Source organism: Puntigrus tetrazona, chromosome 7, assembly GCF_018831695.1.
Source record: "Puntigrus tetrazona isolate hp1 chromosome 7, ASM1883169v1, whole genome shotgun sequence".
Classification (NCBI taxonomy): Eukaryota; Metazoa; Chordata; class Actinopteri; order Cypriniformes; family Cyprinidae; genus Puntigrus; species Puntigrus tetrazona.
In genome coordinates, this window is record NC_056705.1 from 15629480 (window position 1) to 15652486 (window position 23007).

The following is a 23007-nucleotide window of genomic DNA, read 5'->3' on the forward strand; positions in this document are numbered from 1 at the left end:
CTCAAAAAGCCTAGTCCTGGAAAGTTTGATATATTTTTGTTTAACTGAACACAGATGTCAGTCCTCCTGCAGCGTTTTGTCAGGAGAGATTCAGCAAATGGACTGCAGAACTGCAGTTTTCTCTCGCTATAATTTCAGACATAAAAGAAGTTGCTGAGATGACTTGAACTTGTAAACAATGTGTTTTCCCCTCTGATCCAGCCATTTCAGTCTGCGGGGTTTAGAATGAGGAATTATGCTTTTCAGACCATGAAGCTGGCCTCCTTTTTTTTAAAGGAAAAGGAAATTCCACTGGCTAATACTCAGGGTTTTGTTATCGAACTATGATCTTCACAGTCTTATGCTGTGCGTGTTTGAAGAAAAGCCTCAAATATTTAGTTTAATCCGAATGACTGGGTCGTACGTGGTGTTTTTATACAAAAGGTGCGGTTTATGTTTTTGTATTGAATGTTTTTCTCTTTAAGTGTGAACAGCATTTCCAAATTAGGCTTTTAACATTTTGATACCATAAATAGTCTGGGCTGTATTTTACGTAGAAGTAGCCCAGATGAATAAAAAAAAAATCAATATGTGCTCTCTAAAATGGTGCGGAGGACCATTTGTCTTTTTTAAAGCTATTGATGACTGCTGCTTTGACTCCTCAAAGAAAACATTACACTGGACCATATGTGTAATTAGTCTAAATCATAGACACTCTCAGGAGGATGCATTGTCAGAGGAGGCAGGTGAATGCGGTATTGCTTTCTTAGGAAGGTCATCAATCCAGAAAAACATTAATTTCCTTTTGCAGGAAGTCGCACTAACTGGGAATTATCCAAGTAACTTTTGAGAGAGCAGTCTTCCTGCAAGTGAGTTGTTGTTGGGGCAGGACTTTAGTGTTTTGTTGTGCTGTGTCCTGTGTTAGAGTGATTTAAAGACATGATTTACAGAGTTCTTGCTGGCAGTGTGTTGTAGGAACACCAACCTTTTTTCTCAAAGCATCTGATAATTGATTCTAGGAAGCTGAGAGGAGAAACATGAACCAATCAGTATTAGCGGAACAGATATGCTGAGTCAACAGTATTTCTCTAAACAAAAAAATGCATCTCAGAAGGCGGAGGAAGCATACATGTCTTCTCAAATCAGCGAGTAAAAGCGTGCTTGCGTAGTTTTGTGTGGCAGAGCTCCTGCCCATGACCACAAGGCTCCACAGCGAACGGTGAAGTTGCCCAGACGTTCAAAAACACACAGCCGCACTAACACTGCACTTTGAGTTGAAATGATCAGCCTGCTGTTAAATTGCATGCTATGCTATTCATTCAGTCATGTTGTTTATAACATTATAATGACCGGAACTAGATTTGTACATTTTTTTAAATAAAATGTGAGTAGTAATTGCATGTCGAAAAGAGTAGGGTGCTGTGAATACTGCATTTAATATGCATCTGTGTGGTTTCAAGGCTATTCTTGGAGCTATAGGAGTCTCTTTAATAATAATAATAATAATAATAATAATAATAATAGTAATATATATATATATATTTTTAATCATTTTTGGTGAGCTCACCATGCTCCTTTGTAATATGATTTGCTCAGCTTACACTTGCGTTAGTTTTAGTCCATAACTCATATCTCCTTTTTTTGTCTACTTTATTGTCCACCAGGTGACAATGTTAAGTCTGATTGCTTAAAGTAATACCACGCCTCATTAAGCCACAGTATTTAAACTATCATTCATGTCTGCAGCATAGATTGTGTGGGAAGAATGACATACTGTAGTGTGAACAGTACATTTTATAAGTTGTTATTAGTGTAGAAATGTTGCTCAGTTATATTGGAACTTATTTTCTCATGTACTTTTTTGTGCTTATTGTCGAGGACACTTAAAGTGCCCCTATCATGGGGTATGAAAGGTTCATATTTTGGTTTTGTGAGTCCTAAACAACAGATGCATTTAAGACATGCATGCAAGGTCAAAAACACTTTAATTTTCTTATTATAAGGCTTTTTAAAATATTGTTTATATCGATATTGGAATAATATCGTATCGACCGCAATTACGAATTTTGTTGTGATTGTAAGTTTTGACCATATCGTCCAGCCCTAATTCTACATCTACATTTGAAACTTTTAACACTTAAATTGACACAAGAACATGATTGTTAGGGCTACAAAAATAATTGTTGCCAAATACACAACATGCCAGAAACATATGAATCACTTCAAGTAATGAATCAATCCCTAAACATTATGTTTGTAATCCAGATAGTGACCTTTATAGCCTGGCAGTATAAAAGAATTAAATGTATAGCCAGTTATTGTGAACTATATTACCTATATTAGGAGGAGAGAATTCTAATGGAACTGGAGAACCTAAGGGAACCCTGGGTATTATGACTTAAAATAACGTAAATCATTTTATACATATTTTGGACTGTGGGAAGTGTGACATAAAATGGTTGCACTCGGTGAGCTAGACAATTCAGAATACACAACTCGGAAAATAAAATACTGATATGATGACCGCAGCAAATGAAAGAGCTTACAGGACACAATGGATATAAGCATAAGCTTAAACCAAAAGAAACGGGTCTTTAGGAAGTTTTATTCGTCAGGCATCTTCCCATTATTTTGTCTGAATCTTATTGCTATCCATTTGTGACAGCTGCAAATATGCTATTATTTTTCAAATCGTGAAATAAACGATAGTCTGTGCATTGATATTAGTGTAATACGATATCAACCAAATAATACCTGCACACAATGAAATCTGTCAAATAATATACACTGGGTACAGTTAAGCTATATCTTACCTTGCAGACAGATTATGATGCAGGCTGCTCCAATGCAAAATGGTGAGGAGATTCAGGGGAATGCTTCTGGTGAAGATTTTTGTGAATTTACATGTGCAGTACCAAAGCCACTTTAGACACGTCATTGTGCAGTACCGCCACCTACTGACTGGAGGATGGCAAACGATTGCATTTGTATGAAAACCAATTTCGTGCAATTAAACTCATTTGATCTGACTAAAAAACGCTATTCATAAGTTTTAACGGATTAATTCTAATAGTTTCGACAGTCAACATATTTATATTGATTCTAAGTAATCAGAGTACATTTGTAAAAAATATTATTTTCAAATATAAATTCAAATATATGTAAATGCTTAATAACAAATTGTGCAAATTTTGAGCGCAGCTCTCTCAGAGCCATCATCTTTAACCTCCACACACATTCTTAACTCACTCTGTCAGGACCGATCACAGGACAAACAGCCCCGGCTCTAAGCTACAGCAGTTTCCCACCTTGCCCACATTAAAGCCTGGATGAAATATCTACAGTGAGAGAATGAAGTTATTTCTGTCAGAGTCAATGATCCTCTGCTGGGCCAGAGCAGCATGAGAGTTGTGGTGTGGAATGTAGTAACATTCTGCTGTGCTCGAGACAACCACCAGGGAATGCTGTTGAATCTTTGACTTTCATAGGTCACACGTGGACGGCCCCAGAGAGGGGGGATTAGTTTCCTTTCAATGGACCGACTCTTATTCAGGATTTAAACGGACAGCTTGCAGAGGCTTTTCCCTTTTCCTCATTTATAATTTATATCCAATTTATTGAATTTAAAATAGAGTTAGCCTGTGTTTTCCCATACCCTAAAAAGTAATCTTGGATAATCTCAGATTTTTTTCTCTTACTATTTATCCTTTAATGTTTACATGACTGATAGTAGACCATCAAGGATTTTGTTGCCATGTCTGTCCTGGCTCTAAACTTTGGCTTAGTGCAGCGATGCATTTTAACAAGTCCATCTGCTTTTTATAATTGATCTGAGTTCCTTTCTCATTTCTTTTGTTATTTGGTTTTGATTAATTCCCCTTCTATATTATATCAAGATGTCAAAGTAGTTTGAGACCTGCAGGTAAATGCTTGGAACTACACCATTTGGACAAAAAAAGCTTTGGCATTCTGAATTAACAATGTAAATTAAACTATTGTTGGAGTCATTAAGACAGACAGAGATAGATAGATTAGATAGATAGATAGATAGATAGATAGACAGGTTTTGAGAAATTAATATTTTTTTAAGCAATGGTGCATTAACCACTTAGCCAATTGTATAAAAAATTTAAAGAATTATGTAAATGAAAACTCTTTTTTTGGATGTGATTAATTACGATTATTTGTTTGACAGTACTAACTATATTATATATTATATTGTATTATTGATATTTTATTGTGGGTTTGTTTGTAGTCATTTTTTTATTAATTGTATTTTTTATTAGGTTTTTTACTTTTAGTTGTGTGCTGATGGTCAAAAACAGCAGGTTTTAATTTGTGTACTTCCAAGAGGTTTTGTTGAGATTAATAGGAATGCAAACAGATTTTCTCTCGAAGTTATATAGAATTTATTGGTTTATATGGTACAGTTTCTTTAGTGGGTCACAAATATTATTTAGTGCAGAATTTGCATTTTCCCCTTCTGCATCAGTTGATAAACCTGAAGGCAGAGACAAATGCGGGTTCTGGTTGCATCTGGACAGCAAGCTCATCAGTTACTGCTGATTTGAAGCGGCACACTATGGATAACCCTGCAGCAGGTGTAACGTGAGACCACTGAGGATGGGGGGCGTATGGTCAGACCCTTCATTCTCTGCTCAATTTAGGGATGAGACCTCTTTTCTGTTCCTCTCATCCTGTAGAGGCTCACGAGGGAGATTGAGAAGGTGCTGACGGGCTGACTCTGGGTGACTGGGGGCGGCTCAGTTCAGGCTGATCCAGCACTAATTTCGCCCATCCAACTCTGTACTCCACACCCTCTACAGACAGGCTGGGGGGTTTGTGGGAAGAGACTGGAGCAAACAGAGGTCATATGAGCAATTAGCACCAGGATATTTTTGGCACATGAGACATTCTGGCATATACCTTCAGTAACATTTCAGTGAGTTTGGATAGCTGTGAAGCTCAGAACTATTAGTCTTCTTGGATGCTAAAAGCACGTGCCAGAAGATACATAAAGGAGGAGAGAACAACCATTTGTGGATAAAGTTCATCTTCCGATATCCTGACCTTCTTGGGGCATATACTTAAGAGAAACTGAAGATAACACTTGTGCATAGTTGTGTCTTTTGTGGCGTGTCCTTAGGTCTTCAAGGCCAAATAAGTGGTGAGTACCATACAACTCTGTCATTTCCCATCAGGGTTTTATCGACAGGAAGATGTCGACTCAGGAGATTATATTTAACAAAGGATCATTAATTACCAAATGACTAAATTGCTTTATTCTAAAGATTGTCTAAAGCAGTGATGATTTTATCATTATAGCTCAGTATTACCACAGCTTAACTGGTTAGCCAATAAAGTTTCGAAAAGATGCTGTGAAATCTGTTAAGGCTATGGCAGTGGTTAATATATCATATAGTTTCAAAAATGGAACCATTATCTGTTTATTTAACACTTAATGTGGATTGCATGAGTGTAAAATGCTCATTTGAACAAGAATGGATTCAGTATGTTAATATGACGTCTGAACTTATTTTAAGTTTATCTTTTAAAATGAAATTGATGGACACACTCTAAAATATCTTTAATTGTAAAAATGTTCCAGATATATTTCTGCCAAAGTAAAATGAGATGTTTTGCATTTATTAAGTGTTGAAACTAAATAAATTCAAAACAATTTCATGGTTGTGGGACTTAAATTTAACAACATAATGTTTTTATATTGACACTGTTGGATGTGAGAATGAAGCTTATTCTGTAATAATTGTGATTAAGTCATCTTCTTGGAATGACTGTATGACAGTAGCGTCTAAGTCAAGGGCTTTAAGCGGAATATTTTCAGATGATTCATTTCCTATTTCCTGTTGTCAGACAACTACCCTTGTACCCAAACAATTTCTGGCACTGACCGATCTTTTTTTATGTGTACTGCCTGACACATCACAGAGGTCTAATTTGCAAAAAAAGCAAAACAGTATTATGTTCTTATTACATTTGCTGGCATTTTGTAAGCACTCGTATCCACTTTTTTTAATGGCAAGGTGTTTGCATTCAGATGATGATGGGAACAGCAGGGAACCTCTGTTGAATTTTAAAGTAAGCTTATCAAGGAAGCATTTGGGGATTTCATCATGGCATACAAGAGTATAGATCTGCAACTTGCTTTGCCAGACATCAGATGTCAGTGGAGGGCAACTCAAGGCTGATTTAATGATAAGCATGACAAATGAAGTATGGTTCGAGAGAGAAAATGTAATGTATACCTGAAAACCTGGAAGGATCTAAAGTTTTTTGGTCATTTAAAAAAATAAATCATAGAAATGTTACAAACTCTCTCTAGGTAATTAAGTACATTTAAGGAAATATGGGACAGTCACCATGTGAATGGACAAATGTTCGTTTTTAATTCTGAAAAGCTTGAATTTGTATTTTATTGTAAACCCGATATTGAACCATTTAAATTTTTCACCTTGGTGATGTGAATTTTATATAAATGGTCGGATGTTTTTGCTTCCTTTAAAGTGCCATAACTTGGCATTATTGTCATTAGATTTTACTAAGAAATGTATTTGAAATTCATGTACATTTTATTTGAATAAAAACTTTTTTTGGACTGCCAGTCCCCATAGCATCTCCTGAGTTACCATTCATTTTACAAAATTGGAAAGGAGAAAATGAATCCTTTTTAATTACAGAAAAGTTGAAAACATTTTTAAAGTAATATTATTACAAGGAACTGTATGTAATTTGAAGAATGTGTTTTATGCCACATACATGTTGAGGTAATTGCTTCATAACCTCTCATTTGCTGTGTAATTACTTATAAATTAGCGCCTTATGCAGCATGGATATGGAGGAGGCTGCCACCTTGCTAATGGCTGAAGGTCCCCTTGGGCTATAAGACAGTAATGGGTTTAGTGAGCGGCATATGTGATGTTTGATTTTAATTACTCACTCAGGTGAGTGCCAGAAGCATGTGCATGATTGAGCATCCTTCATAATTCAACCAGATGAGATCCTCCTATCATTTTCCCTCTTCTGCCCTTTGCCAGTTATAGTGCAACTTGCCTTGCATTCAAAATGACATACTATGGGGACCAAAAGACTGAGCTGAGTTCCATAAGTGTTTCAGTTTTTTTTTTTTTCACTGAAAAATCGAAATAATCAGTTTCTGTAAATTATTTATATTACCCTTCACAGTGTGTTGACATATGTGTCAAGCAAATGGGCACATGACACTTGGCCATGTTTTGTAGCTAAATAATACCATAAAATATATTCTTTTTTTTTTAAAAGTATCGTTTGTTTCCACTGGTGTTTTATAAATTACCACTGTGTTTGCTTTGTGTGGTTTAAGTGTCAGCTTTGTGGCAGATGTCCATTCAAATTATATGGATTAAAAAAAAAAAACATTCATCTAGCATGGCATATTGGGTGAGTAAATATGTTAAATGTTATTATTAAAATGCAAGTGCATGTTAAGTTTTACTGTAGCATATTGAACTTTCAGTATAATTGTGTGAGAAAGCTAGAAATAGATCAATAATTAGAAAATGGTCCCTAATATTGATCCTTGTTGGAGACTTACACTCTACGAAAAACCGCCACTAATTAATCTGTTATGGTTTTAAAATAGCATGACTGGTTCATTTCTTTTTGCTTATTTTGTTATGTGACCTTGGATTCTTTTGTCATTTTACATAATAATATTTCATTGTTTTATTGGTGTAGTCCTGAAACTATCAGGTTTGATCTATAATATTGAGTCCCTAATTTTCAGTGTCGTTTTTCAGACATTTGGACCTCACTGTAATTGAGGGCCGGACCTCATACTTGTGGATGCTCACTGAATCTCATTTTACTTCTGGGCTGTGGGAACTGAACGGGACCCGGGGTACGAGAGGGTTTCTTCATTGGGGATTGTGACGAGCACAAGGAGCGAAGAGCCGGTGCCTGTGGATTTCCTCATAGCTCGAGACTCATCCTTCACCTGCAGCCGCTCTTTCATTAGCTGATAGCGCCCATTTGCACAGCCTATAATCAGTCTCGCCAGTTGGAGCCGTGCCAGTTCCCTTACTCTGCGGCTTTAAACGTGCCTTTTTGTTCTTTTAAAAGGGCTTTTTTCTTCTTCTCTCCTTCTGTCTATTTTAATCAGTTCTTTTCTCTCTTTGTCTCAACCTTTTTGCTCCCTGCCTACTTCAATCTTGAGTCTCATCCCTTTTATCACTGTCTCATTTAATTTCTTTCCCTTCCCGCCTCCCACTCTGTGTCCTTTTACCCTTCTCTTTTTCCTCATCTTGCATCTCTATCATCCCAATCTCCGCTAATGTCGCCGCCGTCTCCTGTTCCGCAGTATATAGAGACCCTCTCGTCATTTCACCGTGACGAACGTGAGCGTGAAAGAGTACGAGGTGCAGCAGAGGTGGAACGCTCTTGCGCTTGTGTGTTTTGATGTGCATGCTAGCTGCTTGTGCTCCATCCCCATCCCCCCCCCGTGTCTCTCGGTGAGTGGGAGATCCCGGGAGCGGGAAGGCCGTTTAAATGAAACTCGTGAGCTGGGCAGTGCTTGTCTGCAGCAGTAACAGCAGCTGTGCTCCGCTCAGAGGAGTGTTTTCGTAAGCTAGCAGACCTGCGGCAAGCATGTGGAACCGGGCGAGTTATTCTGAGCACATCCCTGAATCCGAGCAGCTCTCCTGCAATGTGCCGCACAGGTGTGTATCTGCTCTGTTTCTCCAGCTTCAGAAACACAGATCCGCAGATCTAGACCTGAATCAGTTACACTGACTTATGCATGTTGCGTACAATTTAGACGCGAAAGTCGACAACTGTCCCGTCATGGTGGTTAACGTTAGGATGGTACTGTTAAGCTTTTAATACACTGCTGATGTTGACTCAAAGCTTTCCTTTAGGAATACAGCATGTGGTTGTTCACGCTTGCTGTAGCTGTGTGCTCTCTGCTTGTATCCGCTTTGATCGTTTGAATTATGCAAGTGAAATATTCAAGGGTCATTTGCGGAACATTCTGCGTGGGATCTGTTCAGGCTTCTGGTTTATTGATACAGCCATGAGATACTCCTGGGATATGGAGGCAAATCTAGTGAGAATCAAGCTGAGATTATCTTTCTTGTTTCGCTACTTACACACATTTCTCATTGAATCTTTCTCGCAACCACATATTTGCTAAACTGTTTCCTGAATTCTCTTCTTTGTATATCACAGGCCTGTTAATTATTGTTACAAACAAAGATTTAATTGCACTTTTTTAATTTTAGAGAAGAGTTATTAAGGTAGCTTTATTATCATCTTTTTATTATAGCTTTATTAAGGAATTGTAAAAATAGATATTGTTTTCAATACGTTTTCACTCACCTGCCTACCATTGGTCTGCCATGATAGCTAAATGTTATTTTACATTTTAAGCAAGTTATTAAAAAAAACAACCAGTTTGGTGAAATTTTCTTCGAAGCTTGTGTTTATAATGCATTATAAGGGTGTTTTAATGCAGTGCAATGCATAAATAATTCCTTATAAGATATATATAGTTTGTATCATCCATAAATAACTTTTTAAGAACTTTAACATGCAGTGAACATATTTAATATACTTAAGTTACAATGGATTATTGGTCCCATTGATATAATCTCTTAAATATAGTCTCATGCCTTGACATTGCTTAAATGATCTTATTACATTATTTACCTTTATTTTTACACTGTTGCATTTTCACAGTTTTAACCTGCCTGCTCTGTCATTATACTGTTTGACCTGCTCATTGTTATGATGTCAAAAGGGTCTTGGTGTCACAGAGCAGGTTATGAAAAAATAAACCCTATCTATTTATCATTCCCCCCTCTGGCTGCCCTTCCTGTTACCTCTGCTGTGAAACCCCAGTGACAGCTCTGGCCTAGACTTCATGTCATTTTCCAGTCGTCATCTGTGGTACAGCCACTGGGTCTTAATGTGGATCCTGGAAGGAGCTGCAGAGAGTGTTTTTACTGGGGGGGAATTCAATCAATCAGTCATGGGTACATTGGTTTTAGACAGAAAAACACCTTTGAGGAAAGGCCTGGATCTGATATTTCTAGAATAGAATCGTGAAACCTGTGTTTGTTTCAAGTGATTTAACAGTGGAATCTGGAATTCCAGGAAATTGTCCAAAATTCCAGAATGTCTTTGTTGAGATCCTGGGAGGGAATTATTTGTGAACAAAGGGCCTGGGTAGTAGGAAGCTGGAGTTGACATGCCATTCCACTTTGAAATGCTTTTATTTTGCTGTCCTGACTACATATGCATCAGTTGTTTTGGCTTTATGCAGTGCCATGCACTATTTTACTCTACTCCATAGTACATTACTCACAGTAAACGGCTTGAAAATTATGTGATTAAGTGTTATTATCTTTGTTAGACTTTATGTGCTTTGGGCTTCAACATAAAAGCCAACCACTATATTAGCAGGCGCTGTGTTATGGGGTGCTGGGTGTAAAATAGTGCATAAAACAACATTTCTGCTGCCTGTGGTACTGGTTTTATGTCACTGGCTAAGAAGGCCTATAGGGACACTAAGAAATGAAGCTTTATAGTAAAAATGTACATTTGTATGTGTATATATATATATATATATATATATATATATATATATATATATATATATATATATATACTTTTTTGCAAATTTGACAGGTATACTTTCTGCACTCTATGTTGTTTGTTTTTTCCGCTGTTTCAGGAATCTGTCACATTCATGTCTGTTCATCAGATTGGCCACTTACAATTAAAGCTTTACTTGTTAAAGTAATCTGTTAATGTCACGCTGGCTTACCCTGTGGTTATTGTCTTCTTCACTGGTGTTTCAGTGGTGACTTCTATTTGCTCTTTTAACTAATGAAGCACAGGTTGAGTTACTGGTGCATGTTAGAAAAGGTTCTTCTGGGAAGGAAAGCATGTCTTCCTCACTGCAGTCTAAGCTGAGAATAGGTCTCACTCATCCGTGTGGTTGCTCTCCTTTTATTAGCTGATTACAACTCATTATGGATATTCAACTCAGAGAGAGAGAGAGAGAGAGTACAGTAAAATAAAGCTGTATAAACAGTTAGAATCAAGCAGGAAATAATATTTAATAGGCTGATAATACCAAAATAACAATTTTTTGGTCTGACTGTACTATGTGTTTGTTTTTTATTTCTGATATTTCCTTGTTCTAAACTATTACATTGCAGTCATCAGACCTCGTTCAGCTCAAACATTCCACTTACTGACCTTTCTGCAGTGTCCCTGTCCTTATCTGATCGGTGCTGTTTTTAGTCAGAGCGGACTGTGTTCACAAGGCTAATACATATCTATATGCTTTAAAACCAGACCGGCAGTTTTATAACTGGATTGGTGTGTATGGCGCTCAGTGTGTTGTGTCTGTGACAGTATTGACTTGGAGGTGACAGAAGGCCAACAGCTGAATCTGAATAGGATTATGAATGTTTTGTTTTTATATCCCTTTAACACTGTTTTCACTCTCAATAAATATCTTTTTTTTCGCAATGGAAAAAATAACTGATTATTCATAATAAAATGATTAAAATCTTTACCTAAAACAGACCAGAAATGCTACCTATTATGGTATCAACACATGTCTTGGCTGTAGGTCACATGCTTATTGTTCTTCAGTAATCTTGCATGACTGTTTCATAGCTACATTTGCTCTGCATCATATACTAGGTAGAGTTTAGCGTGAAGTGAAACAGATCTTGTTACCAGAATTGCCAGTTCATGTCTAAAGGGAAAACACAGTTTTATAATGAAAGTAAGGTTGCATCACAAAAATAAAAATCGTGATAGATTGCTATATTAATATTTGACTAATAAATGTCTTCATTTCTTCAGTTTGAAACATTACAACTGCTATTTGATAATCAAACAAGCCATATCACATTTAGATTATATTCTTTTATTACATATGGGACTCCTTATTAGGAGTTGTAAAAAAAAAAGTATTTTATTTCAGTATTAAAATATGATTTGAATCATATGATTGAAATACGATTGAAATACTGCGTTATTAGTGCTTCTGCATTCTGTAATGTTTCCTGAGATGGCGTGAGTTTGTGTGAGCAATGGCAGACAGGGATTTAAAGACACCATTTGACAACGGTCATGGTTTTGCAATTCTGCTTCTTGTATCTAGTGTCATAGCAATACATATTTCATCTTCATAATTAAGATAAAGTACCCATCTCTATGAGTGGGCTCTTTCTCTTTTATTTTATTTATTTGAGGAATCGTAGAAGACCTCTGGCAGACTCACTGAAATGAATACTGTGTCTGACATCAGACAGCTTTCTTTCTGTCTGTGTCTATCTCCTTAAGGGCCTGTTAAATAGAGTCTGTGTCTGTTCTACAGCTCACCTCTGCTCCTGAACAGCAGGAGATGCCAGACTGCAGCTCTTTACTTCATGTAGATGCAGTGAAGGTGAGGTCCGTTTCCAAATGATGAAAATCCAAAATTAGACTATTTAGAACGTTTCAGCAACTACAAACATTACCCTGTAATACCACGAGAGTCCTGTGGCTTCTGTGACTTTAGTGTGAGTTGGCAATATATTGATTTTTTTAATTGACTTGTTAGTGCTAGTTCCATTTGAGCTCAGTGATTATTTATTGTTCAGTGCGTAGAGCATGGAGTCAGGGGCTTTAGACTGAGCCACATCTCCTTATACATAATGGATTGTGTTGGCCTTTATGTGTAGTGGATATTGCTGAAGGAACATTTTTAGTATCAACAATATAACATAGATTTTTCAAGATGTAGTTAAGATTCTGAAAGCTGGAATGACTTATGATTCTGTAGGGATTAAGTTCATAACCCCCAACCCCACCCCAAAGATTTAGATTTAGACCAGAGATGAAACAGATAATCCAAATGTGAACATGTGCTCTGTGTTTTTATATGTGTTTGTGGCTCAGAATGGATCCACTAACTGTGGGGAGAAGGGTTGTTAACATACAAAATAGTAAAAAAAAGAAGTTTTTGATCAATTGAAATTCCTTACGATGATAGAAAACGTGGTAATAATGATTTGAAGCACACTTTCTATTTTTTTGGCCAGTCATTATCGCACCCAAAAGCTAAATTTTTTTTCGAATTAAATTCAAAATAACCCAAAAACAGCTGCTCAGGTACAGCACAGTCATCTATACATAGAACAATGTGTAGCTAAGTTTGAGTCATTGCTTGTTCTTTGAGGCTGGTGTATTTTCATTTAAAAACTTTCTTCTGCTTCCACGTTGGGGATTTAGTCTAACAGCATCAGTGTCTAATGGATGGCATTGTGCAGTAGTGAAAAACACAAGGTCCTGATGTTAAATGCAGCATATTTGAGCATTTTATCAGCGGTTTGTTTAGTATGTAGTCCTTATATTGAGGAAAAGCAGATTTGTAATTTTTTTACCCCTTTTTCCATGCTGTAATTGGTTGTTTAAGGCATCGTTGCTACTACTAGAAAATCTAATGGCCCGTTGACTTAGATAATAGGAAGTAATAATTTGTTTTAACAGCCAAACATAAGAGGTCACTGTCTAAATGGTCATTCTTTGGCTGATCTGAGTTAAAACGTTTTTTAAAACCCCATCACTGGTGTTACCATAGTTACCGGTTTTGGCAAATAGCATGGTTGAGCACTGGCTGTGTTGGCAATTCTGTATTTGGGATGCTGTAAATCTGTTTTATTGCAATGTGAAGCCTAACGTTGCGACAAGTCTGCTTACATTTGGAAAAGAACCATCAGTGATAAATGCAGTTAAGTGTTTGGCTGAACTGAAGCCATTGCCTGTCGAAACCTCAACTCCAGAGCATCCCAAAATAGCACAGGACCTTACATTTCTAATCTAAAGAGATGAGCTGAAAACTGCACAGAATACTTGTCAGAAGCAAAGCACTTGAGATTACAAGATGTCTGAAGTTACAGAAACACACATAATTCAGTGCCTTCATCTGACCTGCAATGACAGGGGGAATATATTCTTCCTGTGCCGCTCTTTTGATTTTGTCCTTGGTTTACTTTTCTTTAACTTGAATTTTCCCTAGAGTTAGACTCTGAAATAGTTGAAAGTCAGAAGTTTTAAATTTTACTGTCACCTGTAATAAAATATTATTATTATTCTCTGTTAATCTTATTCTCAGAAAGGCTGCATTTATTTATTAGAATTGCAGTGAAATATTTAAACATAACATTTATTTTTATTAATATTTTATATATAAACATTTTCTGTAATTTAGTTTTGGCAAGGCTTAACTGAATTTTCAGAAGCCATTACTCAAAAAATCTGAAATCATTTTAATATACTAATTCGGTGCTCAGCAAACATTTTTTACTGTCAGCGATGTGCTGCTTACCATTATACATTTTTCTGCAGTTTTTTGATGAATTCGATTTTTAAAAGAATAGCATTTATTTACAATTGAAAACTTTTGTAAGATTATAACTGTTTACTGTCACTATTGATCAATTTAATACTTTCTTTCTGAATAAAAAATATACCTGTTAATTTCTTCTTCCTTTTTTATTAAACCCCAGTCATTTAAACATTTCATATTTACATTTCATGACCTCCAAAATGTCCTAAAAAACACATCTGTGAGGAGTTTTCAGTTGGAGGGTGAGCTTAAAGTACACTATTAGCATTCTCTGTATGCCGTCTGTATGATGGGCGGTTGACAGCTCTTATTAGCAGTAAGAGCGTGGTCTGAGAGGAATGTGCATTTCCTGTATGACTCTGTGCTTTTGCAGAGGTTGAGACCGTGTCCTTGCAGACATTCTCAGGGCCGCTCTAATGTTGACTCTGTGGAGGCCACAGAAACATGTTTATGCCCAAAGAACAACTGCCACAGCAATATTTTCCTCTCCAGCACTCTGCTGACAATGTATTGTCTCTTCATCTCATCATCTCATCTTTATCTCATTTTCACGCCGAAAGTCAGAAAGAAGGTATTGCATCTCAGATTTAATCTCGGGTTAAAATTTTCTCAGGTCACTGGCAGGCCGCTCTAAATATCACTGATCCCAAGAATACTGGTGCAGTCACATGCTTTGATGACAAAGTCAGTGTTTTTACATATCTGTTTGTGCATATAGGTTTGATAACATGAAACCCACATCTGACAGCTATAATAATGTAAATGAGGAGGATAGTCATTTGAAGACTGTGATTGGTTGCTTTTACCTTATGCTGTCATACATAACGTATTTTATAGGAAATGAACAATGAAACAGTACGTTTCTGAAAGTGCTGTAATTGTTTGGGTGATCACTTTTCTTATAGAAGGTTTGTGATGGACCCAAATCATCAGTGATGCGTAGTTGCATTTTTCAACTTCCCGGCACTGTGGCATTTCTGTGCGATGTCGAAGATGTTAGCGTGCCTCTAATAAGATTGGTCACAAATATGATCTCTGGACTATCTAATGTGTAGCGTCTTATTAACTCTCATTGTATGCAAAACATGTCTTCTCCTTCTTCATGTTTCATCCATTTTCTAAACCGCTAAAGAAAAGTCCTTGTCCATACACTTAACAGTTGCAGACTTTAAGACCTCTTTTAATGGTTAAATCGCTTTCTGAGTTAGTTTTTTTCTTTACTAGGATCTTTTCTTTAATTTTAAGAGGAATTGTCTTACACTTTTGTCACTAGGAGCAACTCTCAGCACTAAGATTTTTCATGAATACGGGCCCGGGATATCCAGATTTTTTTTAATAGTAAAAATGTGTTGTTTTAATTTTTGTTTGTGCGTATTCCTGATGCTGAGCCATTAAATGAATCTCGCTGCTGTTGATTACCTGGCTTTTAGCGGAAGAAGGAATTATAGTTTGTGCTCTCAGGCTAGCACAAAACACACAGGGGGCTTAAAATCTTAAGTAGGAACAGTCCTATTTACAAAGAAAAATGAGCCAGAGTGTTTGCATTTTAATAGAATCTGATATTTTATTTCCAAAGCACCTGTGAATTTAATCTGCAGCATTACAATCAGTATCAGCGTTTCTAATTTCGCTCTATGACAGCCTCATTTTGGATGGCAGTGGTGATGTGGTGCCTGGGGCTGTCTAAGACTACAGGCCGCATTCTTTCTTATTACTGCGACAAATGTGCAGCCCAATCACTCTGTCATTACTGGTTAGCTGCGTCAGATCACCGAGCTCCACGATCGCTCAATTCTAAACTTACAAGCAACACACAGTCAAGATTGAGCATCTTATTGTTGCCCAGAGAATGCATTTGTAAAGAATATTGTCCTTGTGCTAACACCTATGTGGTATAAGTAGGGCCCTAAGATTCTGTGATGCGGAAAAGACGGTCGGTATCACAAAGTCTGGTCTTAAAACTGTACAATGCAGAATGTCACAGAATTTGCCAAATTTTGGATGGATAAATCAAAAGTCTGTACACTTCAATAAAAACATCACACGGACTAGTGTCTGTAAATATTAAACCACTCTTTAAATATAAATCCTGCTTGTTTTTTAATAAAATCATTTAGAGATGCTTTTGATTATTAAGTTATTTTAATGATAAATTAATTGAATGAAACTATTAAAATGGAATCTGGAAAATTAATGCAAAACACAGAATTTAATAGAATTTTTAAAGTAAAACTATGTGGAAAAAAAATGTGGAAAAAAATTCTGGGGAAAAAAATGTCACAGTTTACACATAAAACAGCTACTATTTTCAACATGTATAATACGAAATTGTAAGAGTGAAGAATGTAACAGCATTCAAGCCATGGAAAGGAAAAGATGGCAGAAAATATTGCTGCTCTGCTGCAGTCTCAGGGCACGTCACTCTTATCCTGCAGCTATTACTGCAGATACCGAGGTACTAAACCTAGACATGGCATCTGTCGGGTGGTTGATGTGAAAACTTTATGGTTTGTGACTTTATTTGTTTTTTTCTGCCTGTCTGACATTTGTTTGACTCAGAATTACTTGTGAAAGCCACTCATGTCCATCTCATTCCGTCTCTCCTGTCATTAGATCCCATCTTGCCATACGTGTTAGCGAAGCCATAAAAGCTACATGATGTTTTTGTTAATGTTATGCCTCTGCTATGAGACGTGAGCTGTTAGCTGATGTGAATCAATGTTTCAGAAGTGGAGCTAAAATTTCCTGGCGGCTTGAGTGCCAAGCTGAGATGAACTCGGGAGGCATGCTGCAGGCTGTCTTTGGGGTCGGCGCACTTTCTTAATGAACCCGGCACAGGTCGCCGTTCCTGATTTAGATAAAGCAGGTTTGGGCGTGTTTCACTAATTGTTTCCCCTGATTTTGCAAAACTCACTATCGATCCCCCATTCTTTTTTCATTCCTGGTAACTTCAACTTTTTTTCACTGAACACAAATTGCTGTCGCTATTGATCTTCTAAGTGCCTTTGAAATTCATTTCATTGTGACTGTCTGGGTGGCCATAAAACAGCTATTTCTGTGATAAATTGCTGTGAAATAGTTCTTTATAAATATTTATCAGCAGGCTAATTTTGTGCCAGTGAAGTGATGGAAGTGCTGATGCTGCTGTATTCCTACGGGTGCATCTTTTCCCTCAGGCCATCGTGAAGATCTGGGTATATGGACAAAGGGGGTGTGTATAGCGCATTGTTGATTAGTAGTTTTTTAACTAAGACTTTTTTTGCAGACTAATGACAAGTTGTTTGATGGGCTTGTTAATATTAGGCTATTAAAAGACCCACCAAAAGTGCTGACTGCATGAAGCTCTACCTTGTAAACGAGGATGTTGACTGTTTCAAGGCCAGTGGTTCAACTTTTTCAACTTTTGTTTCGTTAGCTGTTCTCAAACTCTGAAGACTTTTCCGTAGTTTTCCTTCCAGGCGCTCTGGAACGAGCTTTTCCGGGGTTTCAGGTCATCAGAGCAAATGTTGTCATGGTAATGCTCTGTTAGCGAGCAAAGCGTCGGATCAGATTTTCATTTTAATCTGTTTCATCTGAAATGAAATGTGGGTTTATTTTCTGCGTAATTAGAGGTTTGATATTTTATAAATTGTGATGGGGTAGTTGTACTGCCTTTTACTGTTTGTTTGCGTAGAAAATTGACCTAATCATTTCGGTAATTACGTTTTCGTATTTGTTGCGTTTTAATTGTCTCTTTACGCTCACTGCTTGTTGTTTAGTACATCATCTTCAGTCCGTCACGCTGCACGGTGGACTGGGTATTGCAGCTGAGCCTGTGAGCAACCAGGCGCTGCGAACAACAGTATTTGTGTTTGTGGCCAACTAAATCTCCCATTTGTTGTCCCGGGACTCTTGCTCTTTCACTCCGCTCTAATTAGCTTTCTGCCGGGGTGCTCTTCAGAACTGGGGGATATCTTTTGAAATGTGCTGTGTAATGAACAGGGTGGGCTCTGAATCCCCTGTACCAAGGCCTATTTGAGCCTGTGAGGTCTTTTATATGCCAAGTGTCCTTACATCGGAAAACTCTCCTTTGTATCACGAAAGCTTAAGGTAGTCAGAAGGGAGGGATTGTTTTCTTTTGCCCATTGGTAAAGGCAACCTGAAGCAGATTTTTTTTTTGGCTTTACTAGGGCTGAGATCATGATCAGCAGATTAGGGGCTTTTACTGAAAGGAGGTTCAGGGTGTTCAGTGCCACAATCAAAATATGCTTAAAGTAGAGACTTAAAGTAGCAGCAATTACCCCTTTTTGTAAAACTTTTTTACACCCCTAATTGTAAAACTTCTGTAATTTTTTATCATTTATTAATATTCTAAATAAATATTTTGTTATTACAGTTTACATTAATAAAATATATATTTTAAATAATGTATAATAAGTATAAAAATATTTAATTACATGATAATTTAGTGTGAGTATTCTAAAAATTGATTAGCCTGATAAATTAATCTGCACATAATTTTTTATATATATAGTTAAATAGTGATATATTGTCATTAGGCCTGACTTGAAATTCTTGAAATACATGTATGAATACATGTATTTCAAGAATTTCAAGAAATGTATTTCTTGTACTGCACATTATATATAACATAATGTAATATAATATTTCAGATTTTCACATCTTGGTGGAAAAAAGTAATTTGTACTATTGTCTGTTCAAAATAAATAAAAAGAAACCAAGCATAGTGTTGTTTTCTTCCTTGGTGTATCGAAATCGTGTCGAAGCGTGACGAAGTATGTTTTTATTTCATTGATAGACCCTTTTTGACTCTTCCATAGCCTTCAAAACATATGGGGACAAAAAACTACTTGTGAATAATAGGATCTAGAGCTCTATAAAATGACTTTTTGAATACACTATATAAAACCTTTAAAATCATCCAGTGAATCCAGCTTGGCAAATGAATTACAATTGGACAATTCCTCTTTTGAAAAATAGCACAGTTAAAGTAATTCACTGCAAGGCTGAGTAACCAAATCCCACAGTGCCTCCCTCTTACAATTGATCTTTTTCTTCTCTCATCTTGACTAAGATATATAATGTTCATAAAGCTATAGATTATTATAGTGTAGAGTATATTTCTCAGTGAAACTCATGGCTAATGTGATGAGTTTTGTACAAAGTTGCATGTTTATTTTGCTGCTGACTTAGGCTTTATTTTATTCAGTGCTTTTGTTGCACCATTTTTTTTTATCAAATCCTGTAGTACTACACGCAAACATACATATTAATCAAAGCAAACTCATTGTAGTTTCCTATCCAAATGCATTTTAAACCTATTTTACATTTGTAATTGAAATAAGTCTGTAAAGGCCATTGTTCCATTGAGCTGAAGGTTTTTTTGAATCTGATTCAATATTTGCTTTGGAGCTGTGCAAATAACACCTGCTTTTCTGGACTGCATACCTCATGTTTTATCTTCTGTGAGCTAACCTAATAGTATTTACAGCCCACGGTCTGGTCAGTAGGTTGAAATGGCAAACATGCTGTCGGAGAGAGTCTGACGCAGGTGCAGTGGTGTGTGCCTTGACTCAGAACAAGGTTCTGGTTAACAGAGGGGAAACACATTCCTCTGCAGGCTGTCGATTATGGTACAATTTACAGTAAAAATGGTGACACTGTTAAAACTTCAGGGCTTTTTCCTGCAACTGCCTGTAATTTTTGCACAGGAAATTCTCAAAACAATAAAACGATCAGATCTGTGCTATCTTTTGCCTAAGAAAATGGCAATACTGTAGAAACAATAGATACTCTCTGGGAGGGTGACAGGCTAGTGCGATAGAACCAGGTTGGTTTAGGTTATAAAGCTCAGGGAAATATTTATTTTGGGACAGAAACACCTCCTCCCAATTTAGTTTTCTGCCCACTCACGTCCTCATTAATGGGCTGTAGTTTGGCAAGAGACAGAGAGGGTGGGAGCTGGAGAGACCGAGGGAGGGAAAGTTAGAGAGAAGAGGGCTAGATCTGATAAACTGTGTAGCTCAGCTCGGTTCTGGTCATGAAAGAGTTTGATCTCTGAACGGCTGTCAAATACTTTGCGGTGAGTGAAACTCCTGGCAGGCTGTTCTCAGGAGAACTTGTGGAGATTGGAGAGCTTTGGCGGTTTCACTTCAGCAGGATATCAACTTTCCCATCAGATTCTCTCATCCTGCCACCGTTTCAGAGAAACCTGGAATGTGCCCAGGAAGAAGCAGATAACTCTGCGCTCTTGCAGGTGAGACAACGTTTAGGGTGGAATGCTCTGCAAAAGATAAAGACTTAAAAATGTGGTTGAATGAGAACTCTAAAACTTTATGTTTTGCGTAAGAGTGACTGTGCTCTGTTTCCCTACAGTGCGCCTGAAGTTATGAAGTGTCTAGATTAGCCATTTAACCTTCAATACTAAGATAAGTATCAGTTTGGTACATTTGGTACAGAATTACCCCGAGCTTGTTCGTTATGAAATTCATAGAGCCTGCTAGATGACAGTTCTGCTGTGACAAAATATAAACCTTATTTAAAAAACAAAATTAGTTGTTTAGCTGGCTGCTAAGGGAAGGCGTTTTATAGCAGAGAAAGTAGAATGTGCCAATGATAATATGAAGTTAAAAACTGGTTGAACAATATTTTTGGAAATTAAGTGCTGTTATTTTTGCTCTTGCTATTTTAAGGTGTTACTGTGTTGAGTGGGAATTAAAATTGGGATAATCAGTTTGGGAAACCACATTTGATAGTGCTTTGTGATAATGCTATCTTGATTTGGCATTGAAAGTGCCTGTTACTTTTTATAGTGTTTTCATGTACGGCCATTAAAGGTGACCGCTAGAAAAACACACATTCAAATACACACTTTTAAAAATGTGTTTTGCAGCGATTCATTTTGAAGATTTTGAAGTACCAATGTTCAATAAACAGTTCTTAAAAACCAATTTTGAATGATCTGAATAATAAAATAATATTAATTCAAAAACTCTTTTTAGAGACAGACCTTAAACATTGACAAGCCCCATAAAGTTTTTGTTGATGCAGTGCAGTACCAGTAGAGTCTTTTTTACTGCATTATGACTGGAATTGCAGTACTAGGAGAAATCTGGGTATGTTTTGTAGAGCTGTTCTGTTATCAGCAGTTTTGTTAAATAATGTGGTGTTTTAGCTCTATATAAACATAGCTTTTGGTTTCACAATTGTTTGTTCGGCTCTTGTGAGATGCCAAATGATATGTTCATCCCACAGGGAAGAGCTGTCATAGTACTAGGGGAGTGGAGAGGTGAGGTAATTCTTCTCTATGTGGACTTTAATCTAATGAACATCAACAGGCCAGACTGCACTACTACACAACTTCTTCCACTGAAATGTCAGCATTCCTGTGGTTTCTGAAATACTGGACATAATGTGTGTTAAATGCTGATCATATTTCTATATTTTTTTTTTTACTCTTACCCCCAGTTTCACAGACAAGGCTTATGCCTAGACTGAAGTGTAAGTCTGACCAGTTTTCACTGAAAGAAACTTGCACTGACTGGTCTTGAAATATATCAGTGCCTTTGTTTTGTCTATAAAATTACTTAAATTTCCTAATTGAGCAATGGCCTAATCCTGTCTGTGAAAGTGTGCCTTAATGTTTTATTAGGAAAATCTATGGTCTATGTGACAATATATTATGCCGTTAACATATATATGAGGGGTTGACACGCCTCTAGTTTGTCCTATTAATCATATGCCTTACCATTTTCTTGTCTCTAGAACTAAGACAAAGTAGCAGTCCAACGGGAACAAGAGTTAATTCATAATCATCATTCATAATGTCATATGCTGCATGCATCATGGCTAAACAAACAGCACTACTGTTTGCCATTCTGTTTATCCTCCAATGCTAATGCAGGGAATTCCGTAGCAAGTAGTTCGGAAGTAATATGATGAGAACAAAAGAGCTAAAGAATGCAGATTACTAATTAACGGTGGAAAATAGCAAAACTATTGTATATGGCCGATGTAGTTTAACAAGTGCATGGCATGATGCTTTTGGAACAAAGCTAGGGAAAGAGGAAATGTGCTTGTGTTTTTGTAGCCCATTGCAGGAAGGTGCCCCAGTCTGTGCCTGCCAGGCTGATGACGACTGAGCGAGGCACAGTACCTTGCGTGCATCATCGTTTTGTTTCACTTCTGGTTTGTTTTACTGTAATTTGTGACCTAGAGAGTTGCTTCTCAGATAATCAGCACTTATGCTTTGTTGTGTTTGGTGGTCTAAAAATAAGATTACCATGGTTGTGTTATGACGTGAAGGGTTTTTATGCAGTGTTGTCAGTAGCATGGAAGCTTAGTTTTTTCATGGAATTACAAAATAAATGCACTTGGTTTATTTATCACTTCTTTTACTGAACCTGCTAATTTTTTTCTTGCAGTTTTGAGTATAAATGTTGTGAGATGTGAAAAAAGTCTGTATAAAATAATTTCACTTGTATTTGTCATTTTTATTTCTTTTCAAATCTTTTTTTCTTGCAATTGGAAGTTTGTATCTGAGTTAAACTTGAACTGAACTTTCTTTTTATTCTGTATGGTAGCTTTCATATATTAATGTGTATATACATTTTCTTTTTACT

The 23007-nt window shown here is 36.8% G+C and overlaps 1 protein-coding gene across 15 annotated transcripts in view; it reads left to right on the forward strand.

Annotated features, from left to right (window-relative positions):
• The window catches only part of plekha7b (pleckstrin homology domain containing, family A member 7b), a 79846-nt gene that overhangs the window by 12796 nt on the left and 44043 nt on the right, over positions 1-23007 (forward strand). Inside the window, exon 1 of one of the 15 annotated variants that reach the window (XM_043243821.1) lies at positions 8548-8693. The exons of the other annotated variants lie outside the window; for them this stretch is intronic. Within the exon in view, the coding sequence (XP_043099756.1) occupies positions 8623-8693 (71 nt within the window). The 5' untranslated portion in view covers positions 8548-8622. Of the gene's footprint in view, positions 1-8547; positions 8694-23007 lie in introns of those variants that run through there. 15 annotated transcript variants of the gene reach the window in all.